Source organism: Capsicum annuum, chromosome 1 (genome assembly GCF_002878395.1).
Source record: "Capsicum annuum cultivar UCD-10X-F1 chromosome 1, UCD10Xv1.1, whole genome shotgun sequence".
Lineage (NCBI taxonomy): Eukaryota > Viridiplantae > Streptophyta > Magnoliopsida > Solanales > Solanaceae > Capsicum > Capsicum annuum.
This window is the reverse complement of record NC_061111.1, coordinates 185,420,169-185,443,848: the sequence shown is the minus strand read 5'-3', so window position 1 is coordinate 185,443,848 and position 23,680 is coordinate 185,420,169. Positions and strand designations below refer to the sequence as shown.

At 35.8% G+C, this 23,680-nt stretch overlaps 1 protein-coding gene and 1 non-coding gene across 2 annotated transcripts; both read left to right on the top strand.

Annotated features, from left to right (window-relative positions):
• The first annotated feature begins 11,959 nt into the window (after positions 1 to 11,959).
• Positions 11,960 to 22,094, top strand: LOC107842620 (probable serine/threonine-protein phosphatase 2A regulatory subunit B'' subunit TON2). The gene is made up of 12 exons (XM_016686565.2): positions 11,960 to 12,459; positions 13,572 to 13,663; positions 13,796 to 13,858; positions 14,126 to 14,224; positions 15,121 to 15,279; positions 16,721 to 16,792; positions 16,915 to 17,047; positions 17,252 to 17,316; positions 18,380 to 18,455; positions 19,339 to 19,440; positions 20,484 to 20,676; positions 21,440 to 22,094. Exons 1-12 carry the CDS (start codon positions 12,318 to 12,320, stop codon positions 21,678 to 21,680), a joined length of 1,437 nt encoding a protein of 478 aa, XP_016542051.1. The 5' UTR covers positions 11,960 to 12,317; the 3' UTR covers positions 21,681 to 22,094.
• On the top strand, positions 20,802 to 20,919 carry LOC124892481. Its single transcript, XR_007050274.1, has one exon. It is a non-coding gene; the product is annotated as a small nucleolar RNA snoR104 (small nucleolar RNA).
• Positions 22,095 to 23,680: the final 1,586 nt, after the last annotated feature.

Sequence of the window (23,680 nt, the reverse complement as noted above, 5' to 3'; positions counted from 1 at the left end):
GAGAGTCTGGGAGCCTAATTTCGTTCTAAGTGAAGCAAAAATCAAGTTAACAGCGATCTGACTACGCCATCCTCAGCTCCCAACAGAATTTTATGACAGAATCATCCTCAATCTGGTGAAAATGTATGGACAAAGTAGCACCTTCACTGTTCAATCTTCACGTTTAAAAGTAGATGATCCATTAGATATATTTATACTAAAGGTGCTTTATTATAGAGGGAGAGAAAGACCCACTCTCTTTAAATTATCACTCTATAGAATCTTGATTGTAAAGACAGCGACGGCCATGACTATTTGGGACATGCGCCCTATTACCCCACCCGAACCGCCTGATAAATGATATTGCCTTATGGCTATAGATGTATCCTGCAAGTTGTCTTGCAAAGATATAGTAAAAGATGTCCACCACTCAAGCAGATCTTTCAACCCCTATTCCTTCATGGATATCAATGAGAGTATCCCAGATCCCCAAAGTGGATAAATCACCCTAACAAAGACAGACCAAGTTTGGTTATACGAACCTTGGAGGTTTAAGGTGTTTGGGAGGAAATTAAACCATCAATTTCTTCACACTAAGATTAAGGAATTATGGAAAATCCAAGAAACCATAACCCTGATTGATCTAGGGTTCAATTTCTATACGGTAAAATTTGAGAAAGTAGAAAGACAACTCAAAGTGCTACGTGAAGGTCCATGGTTCATAACCCGATCCTTTCTCATTGTGAGAGTCTGGGAGCCTAATTTCGTTCCAAGTGAAGCAAAAATCAAGTCAACAGCGATCTGGCTACGCCTTCCCCAGCTCCCAACAGAATTTTATGACAGAATCATCCTCGAAAGTATAGGGAAGAAGATTGGTAGGTTACTGAAAGTCGATTTGTGTACCTCCTCTACCCTAAGAAGAAGGTACGCACGAATCTGTGTCTAAGTACCTTTGGAATATCCCCTACCCACCTCAATCTCCATTGGAAATCATAAGTAAGTGATAGTCTTTAAGGGAGAGGGCTTTTGTGTAAAGCCTGCGAGAGATTGGGACACACTGCCCCGAGATGCACCCATTTAGCCCTAGGTTCATTGGTAACCCATCTGGACACCGACAATACGGATATTCAGTCCACTTAGACACCAATCCCTGAATGGAAAACGGTTAGTTTCCATAAATGTAAGAAAAATAAAGCCTCTACTTTTTCCAAACTGCCAGATCCAACAAGCAATCTTACGAATAATAGTATCAAGATCAAGAAATTTGATGCTCAGTCGGGTAAGTTTCTTGAACCCGAAACTTCTAGTGGTGGACTCCCGAGTTCTTCTAAAGATCCTCTTCGAATCTTCGGTGACTATAAGGGAAAGGTTGTTGTGGGCAACCCAAGTTCAAAGATGGACTTGAGGCGAGCTACCTCCCCTCAACAAGCCCATCAAAAAAGGTGTTGACATCTAATTTTTGCCCTCCACCTTTCAAATTAATTCATGAATCTATCAATTTTTAAATATTTTTAAAAATATTTATTTTAAGTTATTTTGAAATAAATTTCAAACCTACCTTTTGAATTTAGGCGAAAATAATATATTTAATGTCCAATTATACATGATTATATAATTATCAGTTAAAGAAAATGCTCTAGAATTTATTCAGAATGAAAAGTTTGATTAAATTACAAATATTCTACTTTTCTCAAGATCGATTGACAATAAGAAATTGATGACGTAATTAGTTTCTTAATTTATTATAATAATAATTATTGTTATTATTATTTTTAAAAAAGATAAAATAAAATTATGTTTTATTTTTATTTAATATTTATTTTGAAATTATTGAATTTTCAGAAATTCATCAAAATAATTAAAAGTTAACTTCGTCTCAATTTTGTCCAATTAATTTAATTGTGGCCATTTCGATTAATATAAAATGCTACGATTTTTAATTGGACTCCCTTGATTTACCTAATCTTAAAACCCATTTTCTTAATAACTCTTTCCCCATCTTTTAATTTTTGGGCCAGCCACCCAAGCCCAAAACAAACCATATCAATAAACAACAACTCAGCCACAATTTCAATATCAACAACAGGACAACGACAGCAACAACTTTCAACGACAATAATGGTAGCAGCTCAGCACTTCATCTCAATTTTTAAAATTCAAATTTCAAATCCTTTTTTCCTTTTTCCCCTTTCATTTTCCCCCCAAAACAACCATCAATCCTTCTATAAATACCCACCTGAAAGGTATAAACCATTTTCTTGTCAAAATGAAACTCGAAAAGGGATAAAACAGGAATGGCAACTCCGCTGGGGATTTATCTAGGTTCTAACCAAAAAAAACTTTCTAACTTGTTGTGCCTGATAATTATGTATTTATTTATTTAAATTTCATATAAACTGGCATTCCGTTCATATTTCCTCCACTTCGGAAAATTGACACTCACACACATTGTACACATAGATTGTACATTGTAATTTCTCAAAATTATTTCAAATCACCTATTTTAGAGAGTCGGCGTATACGTGGGGTAAGCGGTAGTTTTACTATCGTGGGACCATGTGCCTTCTCATATAGGAAATCCAAGTTTGTGTCTACCCAAATCTTAACAAAACTTAAGATAGAGCGTTGTCACCCTTGATTTAGGTCATGCATGCATAAGCCATAGGTGGTTTGACCCAAGGTTTCATCCCACAAATTTAGGAAATTCCCTTATGTCAAATGGGTTCACGACCCAATGATGGTCCTCATATTATATGCATAGATAATGATAAATTGATCTAAGTCAAAATTTGACCAAATTGAGTTCAAAAATCTAACTCCAAACTCAAGAAAGGTTATTAATTAAAGCTTGATTCAATTTATCGAAATCTCAATTTGATATTTAACGCTAGGCTTACCTTTGGTTTGAAAGGCTCCACGTATGCTAGGACGCGTAATGATTGTTTATGTGCTAAAGTGTTTCATTGTTTTGCTTTGTCTATGTTTACTTATTCGTGTGTTTAAAGAACATACGTTTGGCTTGAAACAATACTAGTCTATTATTCCTATTTTGATGTCCTAGAGCGTTAATAGGCATATAAGACTCAAAATTTGAACCTTCCAAAACACCCTTAGAAGTTCGTTGATAAAATACCTTCCAATTTACCCAATTTTGTTCAAATTTCATCAGGCTATTAACCAATTCACATTGATTACGTTGTCTTCACAACTCATTTTTTTCTATTTGATTGTAGTCAGAGCAATCCAAGCATTCTGTTGATGAAAACTACAATGTCTTCAAAACTTTTCAAATAAGCCTTCTTAGGATGTTTATCTGTTAATATGCGATTTTTCAAATCACTTAGTTCATCCTGTTCGAAGTCCTATTTTTCCCAAATTCAAGATCCGTCAAATGATTAAAGTTCTAATCATTCGGTCATTTTTTCAGGTGTTCTATTCTTCAAATTCTGGACTTAGTCTATTTCAAATCAAATATATGCCATTTTGTTCGTATATTACTTTGGTCAATCATCACGATCATGAACTAACTTTTTATTTTTTGAGTGTTTTTATTTTGTTTTAGAGAGAGACTAATTAGTATTGGTAGTCAAAACTTGCTCTCTACACAAAGGCAAAGTAATCGCTGGCAGAACATTAGTATTTCATACGGTCTAAGGTCAAGAAGGCAACTATAGATTAATCAGTTCCTGCTTAGGTTAACAAAAGAACTCGTTCAACTATGGATCCTAGTTTGATTAACACAAATACTTCATCTGAGTCAGTTCCCACTTTTTTTGTGGCAATGGATCCAAGTGCTTTGATAGGAAGGGAAATAACCCCGGAGCTCATTGTCGGTTTAGAGCAACAAATTGCCGAGCTAAGGTTCATGGTGATGCGAAGCAGAACATCTTCTCAGACTCCTCCAAATATGACTCTACCTCCTGATACTCGACAAAAAGGACCTATGCTTCCAACGTTAGAAGGAGTTGATTAGGAAGGTTATTTTGCTCATGTTTCTTAGAATGTGCCTTTTGTGTACAGGTTTGATCGTCCAAGGGTTCAGAACACACCCTTGATACACCATACTCTGTCAGTGTACACCTATGCTACCGTCCCACATGTAACACAAACTCGAGGGTTATACCGCTTAGATGTTAATTATTATGTTGAAATGGAGAATGATACAAGAATGTACACTGATGATACAGTGAACAGAAAGTTCAAGGCTTTGGAAGATGCAATAAAGAGTCTTTGGGGGCTTAGAAATAACCAAAGTGTGAAGTATGAAGAGTTGTGTGTATTTCCCGAGATTGAGTTACCTTCTGGTTATAAGATCCCAAAGTTTGAAAAGTTGGATGGGTTTGGAAATCCTTTCTTTCACTTGAAAACTTATTGTGAAAATTTGATTGGTGTGGGCAAGAATGAAGGAATATGGGTCAAGCTATTTAGTCAAAGTTTGAGTGGAAAGGCTTTAACATGGTATGCCAAGCAAGAGGTGACTAAGTGGTGCACTTGGGATGACCTAGAAAATGCTTTTGTGGAACACTACAAGTTTCATGTCGACATTATTCCTAACAGGATCTCTATCATAAAGCTAAGACAGAAATCAAATAAGAGTTTTCGTAAATATGTCATACACTGGAGGGAAGAAGCAACTAGGGTACATCCCCCTGTGGAAAAAGCTGAAATGATTAGTTACTTCATCCATGCGCTAAATCCAGAATATTTTGATCATATGGTAACGATGGCTGGAAAAAAATTTATTGAAATTGTCAAGACTGAAGAAATGATTGAAGATGGCCTCAAGACAGGAAGAATAATAAACTTACCAGAACTGCAATGCACTCACAAGGGATTCCATACTGGCTCTTTTGAAAATGGAAAGAAAAAAAAAGAAGAAAGTAATGAGAGTGATGACTCAATAAAACTCTTCCAGCTACAAGTGACCTCCTCGATATCAACCCAATGTTTGACATGCTCACTATCCGGCCTTCAATGCACAAACGACATATCATGCTCAACCTCCACCACAAAGCTAGAAAAATAATGTTCCCCGTGCCAATTATGAAAGAAAGCCTCCCAGAGTTTTCACACCATTGGCAGAATCTCTTACTCAACTTTTTAAAAGGTTGAAAGACGCAAAACTACTTCATCCAATGGAAGCAAAGCCTGCAAATACTTCTGCTAATTGGTATGATCCAAACAAACGATGTGCTTACCACTCTGGAGCTGTGGGATATGATACAGAGAAATGTATCACTCTCAAGCACAAAATTCAGGATCTGATTGACAACAAGATGATAACTCTTAAAGAAGCTCCAGCTAATGTCAGCAATAATCCATTGCCTAATCATAAGAATTAGTCATTAGAATCATCAATCAGGAGAAGCATGAATTCCTCTCAAAAGATGCACTTTTGGCGTCCTTCTATCCTGCATTTGGAAGTCATTATTTTCTTTTTTTATAATCGTACTTCCTTATTTCATTTCCTTATAATTGTATTCTATTGCTTTATTTCCTTGTAATCGCACTTTGTGATTTGATTTCCTTATAATTGCACTCTTTTAGTTGTAAGGAACTACGTTTGACCTGATTTTCCTTGTGGAATACGTAGGCAACCTGTATTGGCTTCGGTCATATTATCAAAAATATCAAATATCCTTTCATTATATGTATGAACTACGTTTGACCTGAATTCTCAAGAATGAGATACGTAGGCGGCCTATGTCGGCTTCGGTCAATTCATTAGAAAATTTATCATTTCATTATACTATGAACTATGTTTGACCTGAATTCCCAAGAAAAAGATATGTAGGCGGATTATGTCGGCTTCGGTTAATCCCATAGAAGATTTATCTTCTCATTCTATATTGGAACTACCTTTCCTACCTCAATAGAATGTGTAGGCGCTATACTGGCTTGGTCATATTTTCTGCAAAAGTTTCATAGAAACTATGACAAATTTTTTTAGAAAATCTCAGAATTCATCATAAGGATTCTTCTCCAAGTTGAATAAAGATGACATTGAAGCATGTTACTGGGGCAGAAATTTTTTAGAAGGTCTCAAAAATTTTACATGTGCTACAAAGTTGAAAATTAGATGTACCTAAAGCTGAGATCGGGGCATAATTTTGAAGTTCTCTATACTTAAAGCACTCTACATCATGAATAATTCAAGTACTTTGCAGTTTAGACTGGTGCAGAATTTTTGAGAAGATCTCAAAAATTCCATACTCATGAATATCACAAGTTATAAGAAAGTTCAAGAGTCATATGTTATAGATCGGTGCAGAATTTTTGAGAAGGACCCATAAAAAATTCCATAAAAGCTGTATTTTGATATCAGAAAAGTTTACAAATCAATGATCAACAAGGTGCATCGAAAGAGCAAGACAATACCAACATAGTCAGTCTCTTAAAACTAAGAATTTTTCTTTGGATACAGGAACAATGAAGTCAAAAAGTTGACAACGTTAAGCATGACACATGGCAGACCCACTGTGGCCTTGCCATAATAATCCAAACAACTTCTCTTCCTCATTTTTCTCTTGATTTATATTTCTATTACTTCGTTATGATCTCTAACACTTTCTCTGATTTTATAGAAAAATAATCCAGAATAACGATGAAAATGTGGAGATACTATTGAACTACTATCTCTAAATCATCATGATTCAAACAATTTCATCTTTATCCTTAAACTTTATCTTCTGTTACATTTCTAACTTAGCTATAATAAATTATTCCATTATTAATGAGTGTTTTTCAAGTTGTACCGGTGAAAACTCGATTGCATTCTAACCTCCCCCCAAATCTGCTTATTCCCAGCTTTCCGATTTTCACCAAAATTCAAAACTCGAAATATCTTGTGAATCCTTTGAAAATCGTGCTTTAAAATCAAGCTTTATGAACTACAAGTGGCCTGAATTCTTGTGTAACCTGAGATATGTAGGAACTCGATACCGGAGTCCGGCCATAACTCCGTAGAAATAATAGTGTGAAAACCAATCTCATCTAAGAGACGAATTTGTGGTCGAACAAAATTAGGAATGTCAAACTCCCTTTTGTCCAGGGTTACTTGCATCCACCCTAACCAAAGGTAGGGGGCAGTTGTTGACACCTAATTTTTTCCCTCAACATTTCAAATTAATTCTTGAATTTCTCAATTTTTAAATATTTTTAAAAATATTTATTTTAAGTTATTTTAAAATAAATTTCAAACCTACCTTTTGAATTTAGGCGAAAATAATATATTTAATGTCCAATTATACATGATTATATAATTATCAGTTAAAGAAAATACTCTAGAATTTATTCAGAATGAAAAGTTTGATTAAATTACAAATATTCTACTTTTCTCAAGATCGATTGAAAATAAGAAATTGATGACAGAATTAGTTTCTTAATTTATTATAATAATAATAAACTAAAGTTTGTCCATATGGTGCTCCCACTCTACCTTTCCCTTTATGGTTAGCCACTCATTTAAGGGAAACCTCCATCTTTCAGGGAATTTGGCCCACTTTGTGACCCATATAGCTATTTGGAATAAGGAGGCCTTTGGGAATATCTTTCTAAAAAAGAAAAGGTTGCTGGCATCCAGGGGTCGTCTTGTTACCCCTGTAATTTTTTCCTTCAAAGTCTGGAAAACTCCTTGAATGGAGAATTTAATGACATCCTTAGACAGGAGCAGGAATTTTGGATGTTGAAATCCAGTATCTCTTGGCTTGCTGAGGAGGATGCCCATACTAAATTCTTCCATGCCAGCACCCTAAACAGAAAGAGAAGGATTAGAATCAATTTTATTAAGAAAAAGCCTAGGGATTGGATTTACTCCAGTGATGCCATCCAATCTAAAATCCTAGAGTATTACCAGTCTCTCTTCTGCACTAACCATAGTCACTCCCCTGTAAAGTTTTAGACCAACCCTTTCTCACATGGATCTATTCTGATTGAGGACCACTCTAGCCTTACTAACATTCCATCTGACGAGGAAATCAAGAGAGTTGTTTTCTTTTTCAAACCCAACAAAGCACCTGATATTGATGGGATCCATACCTTCTTCTTTCAAAAGTACTAGGATATTATTGGGAACTCAACTCTTTAATTCTGTAAGATACCTTCAATTCTTGCAAGATGAAGGAGAAGGTTAATGAAACTTACCTTTGTCTCATCCCTAAGTGCAGGAATGTTGTCACCCTAAAAATCTTTAGACCTATTGGGTTGTGCAATACCCAATATAATCTTATCACCAAGATTATTACTAATAGGATCAAACCCTTTTTAGATAGGATTATTGACCCTAGCCAAGCCAGTTTCCTCTCTAAAAGAAGGCCTTCTGATAATGCTATTGTGGTTCAAGAATTCATATTTCACTTCTTTAAAATGAAAAATAAGAAAGGAAATATGATCCTAAAGATAGATTTAGAGAAAGCTTTGATAGAATTGAGTGGTCCTTCATTAGGCAAACACTTATTTTCTTTAATTTTTTCTCTAAGCTTATCAAGCTCATCATGTCTTGTATCTCTAGTTCCTCTATCTCTGTCCTTGTTAATGGGAATAAGACTCTATTTTTTCAGCCAACTAGGGGCATTAGACAACGTGACCCTATGTCCCCTTATATTTTCATCTTGTGTATGGAGCTGTTATCTCGAAGAATTGATTATGAAGTTGATATCCTCAACTAGACCCTTATTTCTATTAGCAGAAGTGGAGCTAAGGTGTCCCATTATCTGCTGATGATCTCACCCTCTTTACTAGAGCTGATTCTAAAAACTATCAAACTATTTTGAAAACTCTAAGCAGTTTTACTACCCACTTTGGCCAGAAAGTCAACATCCTTAAATCCAAAATTATCTTCTCTGTGAATTGCTCTGTTACTAAGAGGAATGATATAGCAAGTTGTCTTGCTATTCAAGCCAAGAACACCTTTGGTAAATAACTTGGGTTCTCCATTATCCATAAGAAGCCTGTCAACAGTGATTTTTAATTCATTATTAACAATTTAACTCCAAACTGACAGGGTGGAAAACCAAGTTCTTCAACATGGCTGGGAGAACTACTTTAGCTAAGGCTTCCTTAAGTAGTATCCCTAACTATATCATGCAATATATCTCACCCCTCCTCCAAAGTTTTGAACCTGATTGACAAAACTCAAAGAAAGTTTATCTGGGGAACTACCCCTGATAGGAGAAAAATGCACCTTCTTAACTGGAACACTGTCACTAGACCTAAGTATGAAAGAGGTCTGGGGTCTACAAAGCCAATCTAAAAAATAATAATATGTTGTATAGCTTTGCTTGGAGATTTTCTTCCTCCTCTGGATCTCTTTGGGCAAAACTGCTCAAGGAGAAATACTGTACTCAGGGGATGCACTGCAATATTACAGCTTTAAGGACTTGGAAAAGTCTGTACAAAGGTTAGTCCCTATGCAGACAAACTTCCCAATGGGTTCTTCATAATAGAAGGAATATCAACTTTTGGACTGGCAGATGGATCCCCAATCACCCTTTCCTTAGACATCTGATCCATGGCCCACTTAGGGAAGGGAAAATTAATGTGAAGATCTCTGATGTCTAGATAAATAGGGTATGAATAAAACCTTTCTAGATATCCCTGAAGAATGGAAAAGTGATATCAGACTCTTCATCACTTCCAACCTCAGGGTCCATAAGGACTTCATCATTTCGGGTCTCACTAGCATTGGCCTTTTCTCTAGTACCAGTGCCTATAAGTTCTTGGAAGAGAGAATGGTCAATCATGATATTCCTAGCAGACCTGACATTCCTAAAATTTGGAAGTTGCCCATTCCTAATAAATTCAAGTTTTTTCACTGGCTCCTTTATCATAACAAGCTCTTCATTAATTCCATGCTAAATTCCAGAAAAGTCCAGGTTAATCCCATGTGTAGTGTTTGAAACTCAGGCATTGAAAACATTTCTTATATATTTTTTGAATGCCCAATTTTACAAGATTTTTGGATGTGTTTGGTGAGCAAGTCTAATTCCAATAGCCTGAACCATCAAAATTTCCATCCTTCTAACTAGGAAAGGACCTGGTCAAGTTTGATTATTTAATCAACTGGGATCAAATATTTCCTTTTTGCTTGTGGTCTATCTGGAAAGCTAGGAATCACAATCTTTTCAATCACTCTCACTCTCCCATCCATCCCTCTGTCATTCAATATTATACTGAAGCCCCTGAATATGCCTTCATCGGTTGTAACTCCTGAAATTCTAGAATTGACTCCACAATAACTATCAAATGAAACCCTCATAATAGAGGGTGTTATAAGATTAATACAGATGAGGCTTGCCTAGGTAAATGGGGATTGGGAGGAATTAGTGGGGTTATAAGGAATGTCGATGAGGACTGGGTAAAGGGATTCCATAGCGGCTTTCAACTTGCTATAAATAACCATATGGAGTTGTTAGCCCTTAATGAAGGGCTCAAGTTAGTGCAGTCAAACAATTTCACTCCTATAGAAATTAATGTTGATTCCACTGAGGTTATTAATATGCTGACTAATGGTAATCTTTGCTATAATTCTGTGATTGATGAATACAGGTTAAGGCTAAGGAGACTACTGGCTCCAGCAGTGCAACACTGTTATAGGGAACAAAATCAGGTGACAGATGCATTGGCTAAGAAATTAGCTGAAGTTGCTGATTTTGAAGGGGTAAAAATTTTTGTAATTTCTCCGTTGTATGCCCGAAAACAGTCTGGTTAGAAATGGTGGGAACTATTTTTGAAAGACATATTATTCTCTGTAATGATCCCCATTTATGTTTGGGGCAAACTCCTTTTGTGTACAACCCACGCTTGATAACCTGGCTTGAAACAATACCTCCTTAAATTTTTACTAATGCTATCATTTGATTAACCAAAAAAAAAATACACTAAATATGCTTTATTATTCATGAGCCTTCAGTCAATCTTTTACATTTTAAAAAAAAAACCTCATTTCTTTCAATGCACCTTCAATTTTAGTTTTACTATCCAAGAATCTGAAAAGATTGTCATTTGTTGAACTGATAGGACAATGAGAGAGAATCTTTTTCATATTCTAAAGGCTCATCTTTATCAATGCACCTTAAAAAAATCACAAAAATGCCCTTATGTAAAGAGTTATTTTCAAAAGTGATCCATTAAGTTGAATGATACTTGAGTATCTGCTTTATATTTTCGATCCAAAGCTACTAATTTTAAGAAAGTTTGTCTAGGATGCGTTTGTGATGTAGTTGATGTTTATCGAGGTTATTATCTAAAAAATTACTTGACTGAAAAATAGAAAATAAGTTAGTGTGAACTGAGAAAACTTGATTAAGCATAAAAAAAATTGCAAATACAAATTATATAAAAGATTGTCTGTAAATATAATCTTTCAACAAAAAGATAATGGGGCCAAAATAAAATGACTTAGGTTGCTTAGAGTTTATGCATCTTACTATTGTTATAGATTATTATATTAATGTTTATTTAATTATTTATTTTGTAGACTAGGTCTTTGTATTAGATGTATAGAACAACTTTTAAGTGTACAAGATAGTGATAACAATAAACTTCGTGATTTAGAATTAAATTATTTAAGTTGGCTTGAAATTTCTTTAGAGCTACTGGTGAATGAGATAGGGATCCTATTGAAGCACAATATCCTTAGTAGTATATCCATATATATAGAGAGAAATAAAATAATAATATTAAAAATATATAGGAATCATTTATGCAGAAGACTTTCTATATAAGAGCGTGCTCATAATTTACTTAAAGGTTCATTACTGTACATAAACTTTTAGAATATGAAAAAGTTATCTTCTATTATCTCGTCGATTTAGAAGATGACAATCTTTTCAGATTTTTTGATAATAAAATTAATATTAAAGATGCATTACTAGAAATGAATCTTATTTCAAAAAGTAAAAAAATTAATTGAAAGCTAATGCCTAATAAAACACCTTCAATATAAATATATTTAATAATAATATTTTCACCATTTTAATTATAAAAAAATCTAACAAATTCATTTATTAAAATTATCCCTTATGCAATACTTACCATTTTAATCCAAAATTCGCAAATACCAATCCCTCTCCCATAGGAATCCAAGGATTGTTGTTCCTGAATTTCATTAGTTCCCGTTGGTTGTCCAACGTTGTGTTCTTCCTCATAATAGGCACGCTCCCTGTGGACTCTTAACGGATCCGAGCTCCACACAGCAACCAATCGAAGGCCTTGTAACTCACTCATGTGATTCTATAGATTTGTAGGGTTTATATACCTTGAAATCAAACCTCGTTTCAGAAATTTCTCTACTTGAAAATCCTCTCTTTTTGTGAATTGGTTGGGCTTCTGAAGAAGCAATGTACAGTGGGTCAAGCGATGGAGAAGGCCCTGAAGCTCCGACGCAGCGAAAGATTCCCCCAGCATCCTCAATGCTTTGGGTACGAAACCTCCGCAGATTCATCGGATCCGGCGCGGGTCTAGGCTCTGAAGCCCTAATGGGTCAGTCTTTCCTCACAGAATTTATTCATTCGCGCCTCCCTTTGCATACAGCCCAAATAGTTTGGGATCAAGATGTCTATCTTATTGTTGCTGTTTACAACAGTGGGGGACAATTATGTATGTTTATATGCAAGCTTCAAGTGTTCTTTTGGTTTTCAAGTGTGCGACTTTGTGGTGTTAATTTTAACTTTACTCTGCTATTTCCGAGGGTAATTCATGCCGTTTAGTGATCTAATATCTTAGATGATTTTAGGAGTCACAAGCTGAAATTGTATCTACCTGATACAAAATTTACCATCTTTATGCATTTTCATTTCAAAGGGTTATATATGTGATATTTGTTTTGCTAGTTTTTTTTTTTTAAATTCGTGTTGCTTGCAACCTGTAAATCCTTGATGAAAGATGGCAAATGGAGAAGGACTAGTTAAACCATAGGGGAGATAGTGAGATCCAAGTGAGGTAGGCTGGTTCTTGAAACAACTTATGTCAATTACTAAAATGTTACATAGAACTCAAAGGTTTTTTCTTTTCCATCCGATAGCTATAGAAACACGTGTTTTCTGCTTTTCATTTTTTTTGGATAAATGATTTCACAGGTAATTTGACCGTTTCTACTCGTTTCTTTTATTAACATATGCACATTAGATCACAGCAAAAATTATGGTAAGGATGAGCTTCTCCCATATTATGGCGTATTCCATGCCATTGTAGCCAAGAACAGTGTCTGATATTTTACTTGCCTTTTATTGATCAAAAGGTGCATCTAGAATTCAAGTGGGCGTCTCTCATATGCACTTTGTGTCCAATGGTTTCAAATCGAATCTGCATTTGTCACTTCAGGATGGATTAGTTTTCTGTAACTATTTTGGTTTCTATTTGCTGAGCTGGATTTCTAAGCTAATTTGTTTGTTTAGTTTTTTCCTTCCTACATTAGCTTAGATGGGTGGGTAATTCTAACATTATCTGTGTCAAATCATTTTTTTTTCTTGGGGTTGGGGGGGGTTGGGGGGGCGCAACACTTCTGTTGATATGCAAGTCTATTGCTGCATTTGTAAATAATGAATCTATATGCAGTCTGTGTCGACTGACTATGTCACCTTGTTTTCACTCAGAGCTCGAAACAAAAAGAATATTGGTAGATATTTTCAAGGAGAAGCAACAAAAGAGTGCTGAAGCTGGCACAATTCCTAGCTTTTATAAGAAGGTATCACACTGCATTCTTATTAGATTTTGTAAGTTTTGTTTCTCCTACGTCATTCCCTATTTTCATCCTTACTACTATTTTTACCTCATTCCCTATTCTCATCCTTACTACTATTTTTTTCCATTCTTATAGAAACCTGAAGAAGGATCTATTAGTCATAGGGTTCAGAGGCTGGCGAAATACCGATTTTTAAAGGTATTAATGCCCTTTTCCCCGTTTGGATATGGTTACTAGTTGAAAAGCCTTGAACATTGAGGTTCACTCTTCCAATGCTCGTGGCCGAGGAGCTTCTCTCTGTTGTTTCCTAGGGGTTCTGATTGATGGCCTTCATGCTGATATTGAATTATTGATGACTAATAATTTACCTATTTTTCAAAAACAGCATCACTGGAATAGTTGATGTTGTTATAGCTCATTTTTGCGAAAATATATGACGTTAATCAACTACATCTATTTGTTCAGAAACAATCTGACCTTTTGCTCAATGCTGATGATTTGGATGCTATGTGGGTCTGCTTAAGAGAGAACTGTGTGATAGATGATGCAACTGGTGCAGAAAAGGTTAGATGTTAACTTTATTTTCCTGCGGCTCAACACCAATAGCCTGCAACAAGTGAGATACTCGTTCGGAGGCTCTCCTCTCTTGTCTAGTGTTTGCGCACACACTAACACTTGCATACATATGGACAGATATTTTGCACTCGCTCCAGCTCTGTGTTGGTTTCCTTTTCCTTTCTTTTGTGTAACTGATTGTTAAACTGCCATATGTTTAATGAAACTGGTTAGCCTCAATCATAGTTTCCTTTGTGTTAAGCTTAGCTTCATGATGGAGTAATCTGTTGATAAAAATAATGGGATATTCAGGTTTTCCATGCAGTCTCCTTTATTTGCAAATGTCTAAACTGGGTTGCACCTACATGAGCACCTAGGTGCATCATTCAAAGAACTGTCAGTAGATTTCATTTGTTGAACTTAAAGTTTGAGACTAGAGTAGGAAGTGTTAAAATAGACAAGGTTAGAGTCATCAGCATTTCAATATTTTGGCCAAATGGCTGACATACCTAGGCACTCCATCGCTTGAATCCTACTTCCCATTTACATGGCTCAACTAGTAATAAACCTGAAAATGTTGATGAAATAGGTAGTAAGTTCTTATGGGTGTATTTCTGATTCTCCATATGTCTGTTTAATCTTATCCTTGTTGATGTGCTTTTGAAGATATCTAATTGCTTGACTATATTTTCAACTACTTCTCATTAATGTTGGCTGCACTTGCTTTGTTTTTTGTGTTTTGAGAAATTAGCCATAGGCATTGTTCTGAGCCATCTGAGAAAAGCAGACAAAAGTTTCTTGATTTATTATTGTTGTGATATCACTGTTACATGTAATAATTCTTTGCTTTCTTGTTACACTTGTAAGCATGAAATGCTGAAAAAGTGTTTCTTTGTCCTGTTTAGATGAATTATGAAGACTTTTGCCACATTGCCCCTGTCTGTACAGAACAAATAGGGCCTAAATGTCGCCGCTTTTTCAGTCCTTCAAATTTCATGAAGTTTGAGAAGGATGAATCAGGGAGAATTGCCATACTGCCATTTTACCTTTATGTGATGCGTACAGTGAGTATTATCAACCCCTACCTGCAAAGTCTTTTTAGTTCTAATTTTCTTTCCTGAACAGTGTTTAAATATACTCAGATATCCTTCCCCATCCCTGACACGAACTTGTTGGAATGATTGAATCGCATCATGTGCATGTGTTTGTTTTAGTGTCTTTGTCATGGATCTTCCTGAAGGAGAAGGACAATGTGAAGGAACTAAGAAAAGGAAAATGTAATAAGATTCATCTCTTGAGAAGAGAGAGTGAATTTTTTCTTACAGGATTGCACCCGTCTGAACTGCATAGATCAGCTCTATTTTATTTGAAAAAAAAAACTGGAGACATTATGAATTGGCCGTCCTCCAATTCTATAATTGAGTGAATATGTTATTTGCAGATCTTGCCGTCTTTCTACGTAGACTTATTTTGAGCCGGAACTTCTGTTGAAACAAAAACATTTTTATCAAAAGTGAAAAGCGCAAAACTGTGCTAAGGTCTATTGGGGCCTTAAGCCCAAAGAGAAAATAAGGTTTAGGCTGTAATGAAAAAAGGTGCTAGTGGAGAAAAAAAATTAGATGGTTAGTCCAAGACTGATAATTATAAGTACAAATAACAAATGTATGGACAATGAAATTGAAAAAAAGATGGTAAAGTGAAATATCAATTATTTAGTGTAGCCTCTTTAGGAAACTCTCATTGGCATGGAAAAGTATGTCTTAGAGCCTTGATGACGACACTAAAGTGCACATTAAGCGAGGCAAAGTGCTCAACATGTTTTGAGCCTCACTTCAGGGCTTAAGCACGCCTTTGACATCACTGAATCAAAAGTTCATCCAATAGTATGGCATTTCGTCTTTGTAAGAATAGGATTGGGCCATGGACTTTCCTTTTCTTTTGCCGTTTTTCGCTCAAAGGGTTGAAGGGAAATAGTGCATGAAGCTGCTCCTTGCAATCGAATAATGGTGATGAATCCCTCTCCTCCTCTTCTCCTTTTTCCCTTTTTAGAACAAGCGAGGAAAGAGAAAGAATAAAAGAGCTGGATTCAACATTCGGGCTCAAGTTCTACTTAACTGAATATTAATCATAGGGCTTTTATAATGCATAAATTGTTGGAAGCTTTTCACAGTTAAAAGAGAGATTCTGAAAGCTTCCTGTAGGCAAGCTACTTGGCCATGATTTTCTAATGAGGGTTCATCTTGCGAGATGTAATGGTCACCTTAATGTTGACCAAAAGTTCTCTGGTTCCTTCCATACTTTCAATTTTGAGAAAGTTGGTCATTTGATACTTGCTATTTTTTGGAACTTGATGATTAGTTGTCCTTGGCTCTCTGGAAGAGTTGATGCATCTTCTTGGCTTACTCTAAATGGAGAGTTAATCTCAGCTAAAAGTAAATTAGGAAAAGTTATTAAGCTGTCTGTGTCAGATTCTTGTATATGTAATATGATTTCTCTGCTTTTTAGGTTTCCCTTACTCAAGCCCGAATTGACATGAGTGAGCTTGATGAGGACTCTGATGGTTTCCTCCAACCCCATGTATGGTTCTTCACTATTCTCAACTACTTATTACTTTGTTGTCTTATACAGTAATTATCTTTGTATAATTCACTCACTTTGACATATTGAACTCACACATGCACTTTTTTGGGGTCAAACAGGAAATGGAAGCCTATATACGGGGCCTGATTCCTAACCTAGCACAGCTTCGAGACATGCCAGCAGCTTTTGTGCAAATGTATTGCCGTATAGCTGCACACAAATTTTTCTTCTTTTGTGATCCCCATAGACGAGGTTTGTGTTACCAGCAGTCGTATGTAGCATATGTTTTTGCTAAGCATATGTTTCTGCTTTTTTCTAAGCATATGTTTTTGCTTTATGTCCCCAACCCATCAGATGTTTGTTGCCTTTATGTTAGGCTGCTAGATAAACTCTTTTTATAAAGTTATTACTTATTACCTGAATTTATCTTGAAAACTGCAATGTTGACCCCAACAGGTAAGGCATGCATAAAAAAGATATTGCTTAGCAACTGTCTCCAGGAGTTGATGGAACTTCACCAGGTAACTTCTTGCTGTTGTCTACTATTACTTTATGCAATTAAGTTTGCCTTAAGAGGCAGTTATAATAAATATTACACTAGTTCTCTCAAGTGCATGGCATTTTACCTGCCATTTGTTTGTGTGACAGTGTTGGTGCTGTTTTCTATCTCAATCCTATAGGAAATGGTCATAGACTTTCATTTTAATCAGCCTTGATTTAACTTCTTATATGTAGCACCTCCTTCAGCAAAATTTAAGGTGTGGACTCCTTATAATCAATTTTTCTGCCCTCATTTACTCTAGTTTCCTTTTGTATTATAAGGCGCCTAAAAGGGAATATGAGGGGCTGGAGATGACGAAGGCTTTAGTATTCCAGATGTGATGTTTCAGCTTCAGTTGTGTAATTTGACTCACTATAACAACATAATAAAGTGATGACATACATCGAGTTTGTGGACCTCCTTATTAGAATGTAAAAGGATGGACATAAAACTGACAGAATGGGAGATTCAGACCGGACATATTGCTTATTCTCTGCCTAATAAATCCAATTGAAGTTCAGAAATGCTTTCCAAGGAGCAATTGTGAGTTTGTCAGTGTATAATTATTTAAGCTATTTAGGACCTGGTGAAATACTGGAAGGAACTTTTATATCTCAAATTAGTTTTCTCAAATTTTGATATCTCTTGCAACCCTAGTATTTTGCTAAATAGTGTTGTGTTGACAACTTGAATTAGGTTATTCGTCTGTTACCAGAACTTTGAAACACATAAAAGAAATGATCCCAGGTTATTATTTTGCATAATCTTATCAAAGTTATTTACATAATTTTTTGTCAAGGAAACCAACTTTTACAATCTATCACCTGAATTCTGAATTTCGCTTGTTTTACCCCTAAAATATCTACTCTGCATGCACAAATTGCTCACGTAAACTATTTTGTAGCAAGTATTCATTATATTTGGCAGGAGAAGCATATAACTGTATTTTTATAGTTTCCTATTTATTTTAAAAGTAAGAATCCGCTGTTACATTAGTTTCTTTTACTTTGAGGATGAAATGTTCACATTTTTTGTTCTACTAGGAAACTGAGGAAGAAGTCACTGACACTGAACAAGCTGAAAACTGGTTTTCCTTGACTTCTGCACAGCGGATTTGTGGTCAGTGCTTTGAATTTCTTAATTTAGAAGCAGATCCATGTCATGCTTTATTTACTGCTTTCCTTCCACCCAGCTTTTGTTGGAGCTGTCTTTGAGTTTCTGCGCGATCATTGGGAATTGAGCTTGTGGTGGGGCCCTTCCCTGGACCCTGGGCATAGCGGGAGCTTTAGTGCACCGGGCTGCCCTTTTTTTATCTGGGAATGGGGAGGGGAAGGGGAAGGGGATAATGAGATTCAAACCCACACTTATTGTGTGGGAGCCTTACCAGTTATACTGAAGCCTTGTTGCAGTGTGTTTATCTTATAGTTCCAAGGTTTCCAGACTCCTGGGCTATTTTGTCTGCTAGTTTACCAGCTCCGATATATTGTTCCCCTTTGAATGAGTATAGTTCCCATAGTACGTCAAGTAACAGAACTGTAAGGTGTATAAGTGGTTATCCTGGCTAAAAAATAGATGTTGTCTCAAGTACTTCATAGGTGATAGGAAACAATGGTTGAGTTTAGTGCCCAATTTTCTCAATACTTGGTCATGCATTACAAGATTTGTTGTTGCTGCCGTACATGATCTGGTGGAAATTCAAATACAAACGGCATACAGTGGAGAAAATAGGTAGTTACATGTCCAAATACTTGCTTATGTGGTTTGTTGCGGGAAGCACAATATCCCAATATCCATTGTAGTTACGCTCACACGTCTTTCTTATTACTTCCAGCTTTTCTCCACAGTTTTCTCCTTTCCTTTCTTTTTGTTCTTATTCTCCTTTTCGTCCATTCTGTCTTCTCTCTTTGCTGTCTGCTTGTTTTTTTTTTTTTAAATTTTCTGAGTGCTGGTCCTCTCCTTCCTTCTTTGACTTATAATTACTATGCTTATATGAATTATGCAGACATGTTTCTTGCTCTTGATAAAGATATGAATGGAACATTGAGCAAGCAGGAGCTGAGGGAATATGCAGATGGTACACTAACAGATATCTTTGTTGAAAGAGGTAAACCTGTGAGTCTGCTTATGTACCATTTAATGTATCCCTTGAGGATCTATGGGATGTTTCAGATGTGTGGTCCACTACAGCTGTGGTCTCTTTCCCTAACTTTGTTCTTTCATTTTCTGCAATTATTGCTTGAGGCTGTCCTATAGGAGTCACACCTGCAGTTCACATTGAAACCTTGCTGTCCAAGATAGACACTTTGTCTATTCACCTACCTGACTAAACCTAAGAATTTACCTTAAAATTGCCCTCCAGTCTAAACTAGGTATGGATTCAGCCATGCTCGTTTGTTACTGGGGCCCTCACCAGCATTGGTTCCAGGATGTATGTGAGCCGTCTCATAAAGGGAGTGCCTTGTCTATTTCTGCTCTGATCATTTCTGGCACCGCCTGTTTAGTTACCTGCAATTTGGGAACTCTTCATTGTTAGGGCACCATAAAAGATTTGGAGGCATTATAAGTATTAAAAATAACATTTGCAAATGTGCTATCTTATAAAAATAAGATTAGCATGTAATCTAGACACTACCAGCATTACCTCCATCATCGATATAGTAGCCCACTTTACTGTGGCAATCTCCCTCTGTAGGTCATGTTTACAGCATCTACAGCACAGACACTAGATAAAACAGACCTGCACCACTACTATATCTTCTGGATATCAAACAATTAAGATAGAATGTCCTGAAGTGTTCCATTTGCATGCACCTAAATTTATCTTGCCTTCCTCTCGAGGAAACAACAAAAACATTTCAAATGAACTTCAGCCACATCCTGTTACTTTTCCACTTGCCTTGCTGTTTGTAACATAATGCAGTGGACTACAAGAGAAAGCTCGTAGCCTGTTTCATCTGACAGCTCTCTTTTTCTGTCATAAGGTTTTCTTCATCTCTGTGCTCCTTAGTGTTATCTCATGCCAATTTGCTGCATTGCTCTTCAGAAGTCCTCTGCTGTTTCTATTTTTGAACCTCCTATAGCTTTTATAAATTACAAGGATTGAATTTGTATTTTTGTAGTGAACTTCTTTTGGTTTGTAATTACCAGTTTTTGACGAGCATGTTCGCCGTGGAAAAATTGGAGGCGGCAATGCCCGTGAAATGGATTTTGAAAGTTTTCTTGACTTCGTCCTAGCCCTGGAGAACAAGGATGCTCCGGAAGGTCTAACATATTTGTTCAGGTGTCTTGATCTCCAAGGAAGGGGTTTCCTGACTACAGCTGATATTCACACGCTATTCAGGTAAAGAAACATGTTGTATTTTTGATTTGAGGAAATTTTTTTCACTTGTCTAGTTAGTGGCACATTGTTGTTTTGTATTTGTTATTCCAAATTGACAAGAAAAATTGAAATATGGAAGTGAAAGAAGGGATCACATAAAAGTTGAGATGTATCCTGATTCAGTCTTCCTAAAAAGAGTTTCTGGGGTTTCCTGCTTGTGGTTCCTGAGATAGTGCTGCAAGTCTCAAATAACCAGATACATCAGCTCATTGAATTACAATCCATTCATAGACTGAATTACACTATTTGATTCTATAGGCTACCTGTACCATTTACTTCTCCCTTGTACACCAAATAGAACGTGGAAAAGAGAAAAAAAGTTCATGGAAAGTAAGAGAGTTTTGAGTTGACCATCTAGATGTTGGTCACCATAATTTGCTCCAGAAGTTCTTCCAGTGTTCAGATTTAGACCATTTGGTATGATGCAAAATATGCTCCTTTTAATGATATCGTTTGGCATTTGGTTGTTTAGAACTGAAGAATATGTTTTGGTGAATAGAAAAATTCCCCTCCTCTCCTCTATTCATAATATTATTGCACTGACTTATGTCCAACCAAGCACCAAAAATAATTTAGGTTGATATTTTTCCCTTTCCGTTAAACATTTTACAGAGGGATAAGTATTTATATCTAAAATGTCAGATTTATTCGTTTATTCGCTGAGCATTCCATTATAGTGGTTCATTTCTGATATGAAATATCCTTTGTATTTTGAGAAAAACAGAGATGTCCATCAAAAATGGATTGAAGGAGGGAATTATGAACTATGCATTGAGGATGTAAGGGATGAAATATGGGATATGGTGAAGCCGGCTGACCCTTTGAAGATATCACTGGCCGATTTGCTGTCATGCAAACAAGGTGGCACTGTTGCAAGCATGCTTATAGACGTGCGTGGTTTCTGGGCCCATGACAACAGGGAAAATCTTCTTCAGGAAGAGGAAGAGCCCCAAGAAGAAGGATGACGGATTTAAAGAGCCAATCATCTGTAATTGCACTAACATCAGATCCTAGTTTGCAGAATAGATCATCCTATGTATGTAGAGAATTTGGCTTTTCTTAGTTGTGTGAATGGGACGTGGCTGACGATGCTGTCATTAAGGTAAACTTCTTGGATGCTGAACAACTCCCAGAAAGTTGTATGTTTGAAATCTTGTGTAGCTGAGAGATTCCTGATATCTTAGATGGATACTGGATCGAAGGTGCATGTTGCTTGGTTCATTGGGCATACCCCAACAAGCGTGTTTTAGAAGTCTTGTAATGAAAAAGCTATGCCAGGTTTCCTGCTCTGTTGTATCATCTCTACCTTTGGCCAAGTTTATTATGCTTTTATGTACTTGTTGAGTTTTATCAATTCGAAACTGTTCTACTGCTAGAAACTATAGTCTTGTGTTCTTATAACTAAGATAAATCTCTTTGAATGTGACTATAGTAAAACCAAAGTAGTTGCTAAAAAGTGTTGAAACCAAAGTAGAACCTTTGAAAGTGTGCATGAGATGATGCTATGCTAGCAGAACAGAAAAAGAGAAGCACGGTGTGGTTGGAGGTCAATGAAGTGGCTGGAGACCGAGGTCTTTAGTTTCAAATTCCAACCTAGACATACACTGATTTCTTCTCCTTAAGTTTTACCGTTGGTGGACAGAGTCACTTGGTACATGTTTTTGGTCCTGTTTTTGTTTTAGCGTTAGTAGACAGAGTTACCTGGTACATGTTTTTGGTTTGGACACCGTAGTTAATTTAAAAAAATCGAAGAGAGAGAGGAGAATGGGGAAAAAATACAACAGAAAAAAGCTTTATTGATTAATTTGAGTTTAATTCTAGTTCTCGTCCCTTTTTTTTGCTGTCTGTAAATCTTCATTCTACCTCTTTCTCCAATTTAATATCTTTAGATCTTGTTTTCATATGCTCTATTGAATAAGTTTTTTTTCCTACGAAATTTACTTACTGGCTTTCAACCCTCAATTGTTGTTATCTTTGCCAAAAAATTTAAGTAGCAGTATTTTCTGACCCATTTCAGTTCTCATTTCTCGATGTTTTCTTCGAATTAAAATACTGAAACAAACGAATTTATTGATCTGCACTGAATATTCGTGATGTATACTTTGTCCTGCGTAGCACATCGTACACTCATTGCCTTTAAAGATAAATTATTTAGCAATACTGAGACGATTAAAATGGAATATAAGGAGATATTTTGTCGTCATCTCACCTAGTTTAGGATTGACGTATAGTTTGTTTATAAATTTGATAAGATTGAGGCTTCAGATACCACTTTGAATGAAAAAGGTCAAACACATAGTTGTTCCCTGAACTTGGCAAAACATTACATTTTAGCATCTCAACTAAGCCCTGTTCATTTTATACCTATGTAAGGCGGTTCTGTGTCATTTGACACTTTTTTGATAATCAGACAAATATATAAGGCATGCCAAACACACTCGCCTATGCTGTGTCAAAATAACGAATTAAATAAAGACACGTGGTATACATACAAAAAATAATTATTAAAATGTATTGTGAGAAAATCTTTTTAAAACTATTTAGTTAATTATGTTTTATAAAAAAATTGAGTAGCTTACCGCTGACCACTCCTTATCCGACCAACTCCACCTCCTCTGACCACCATGAGAATATTTGTCATTTAATTTATGTCTAAAATAATTACTTCCTCTGTTTAAAAAAGAATGACCTACTTTGACTTGACACAAAATTTAAGAAAATAAAGAAAATTTTTGAATCTTGTGACCTTAAATTAAAGTCGTGTCAAATGTATCAAAATGCCCTTTAATCTTGTGGTCCTAAACATGTCATATGGAAAGTTGAAATTTAAGTATTGCTAAAAAAGAAAAGGAGTCATTCTTTTTTAAACGAATTAAAAAAAAAAAAAACAAGTCATTCTTTTTTCAACGGAGAAAGTATTAAACAATGAATTTTGATTAAAAAAGCGCACATCGAAGCTCCGACA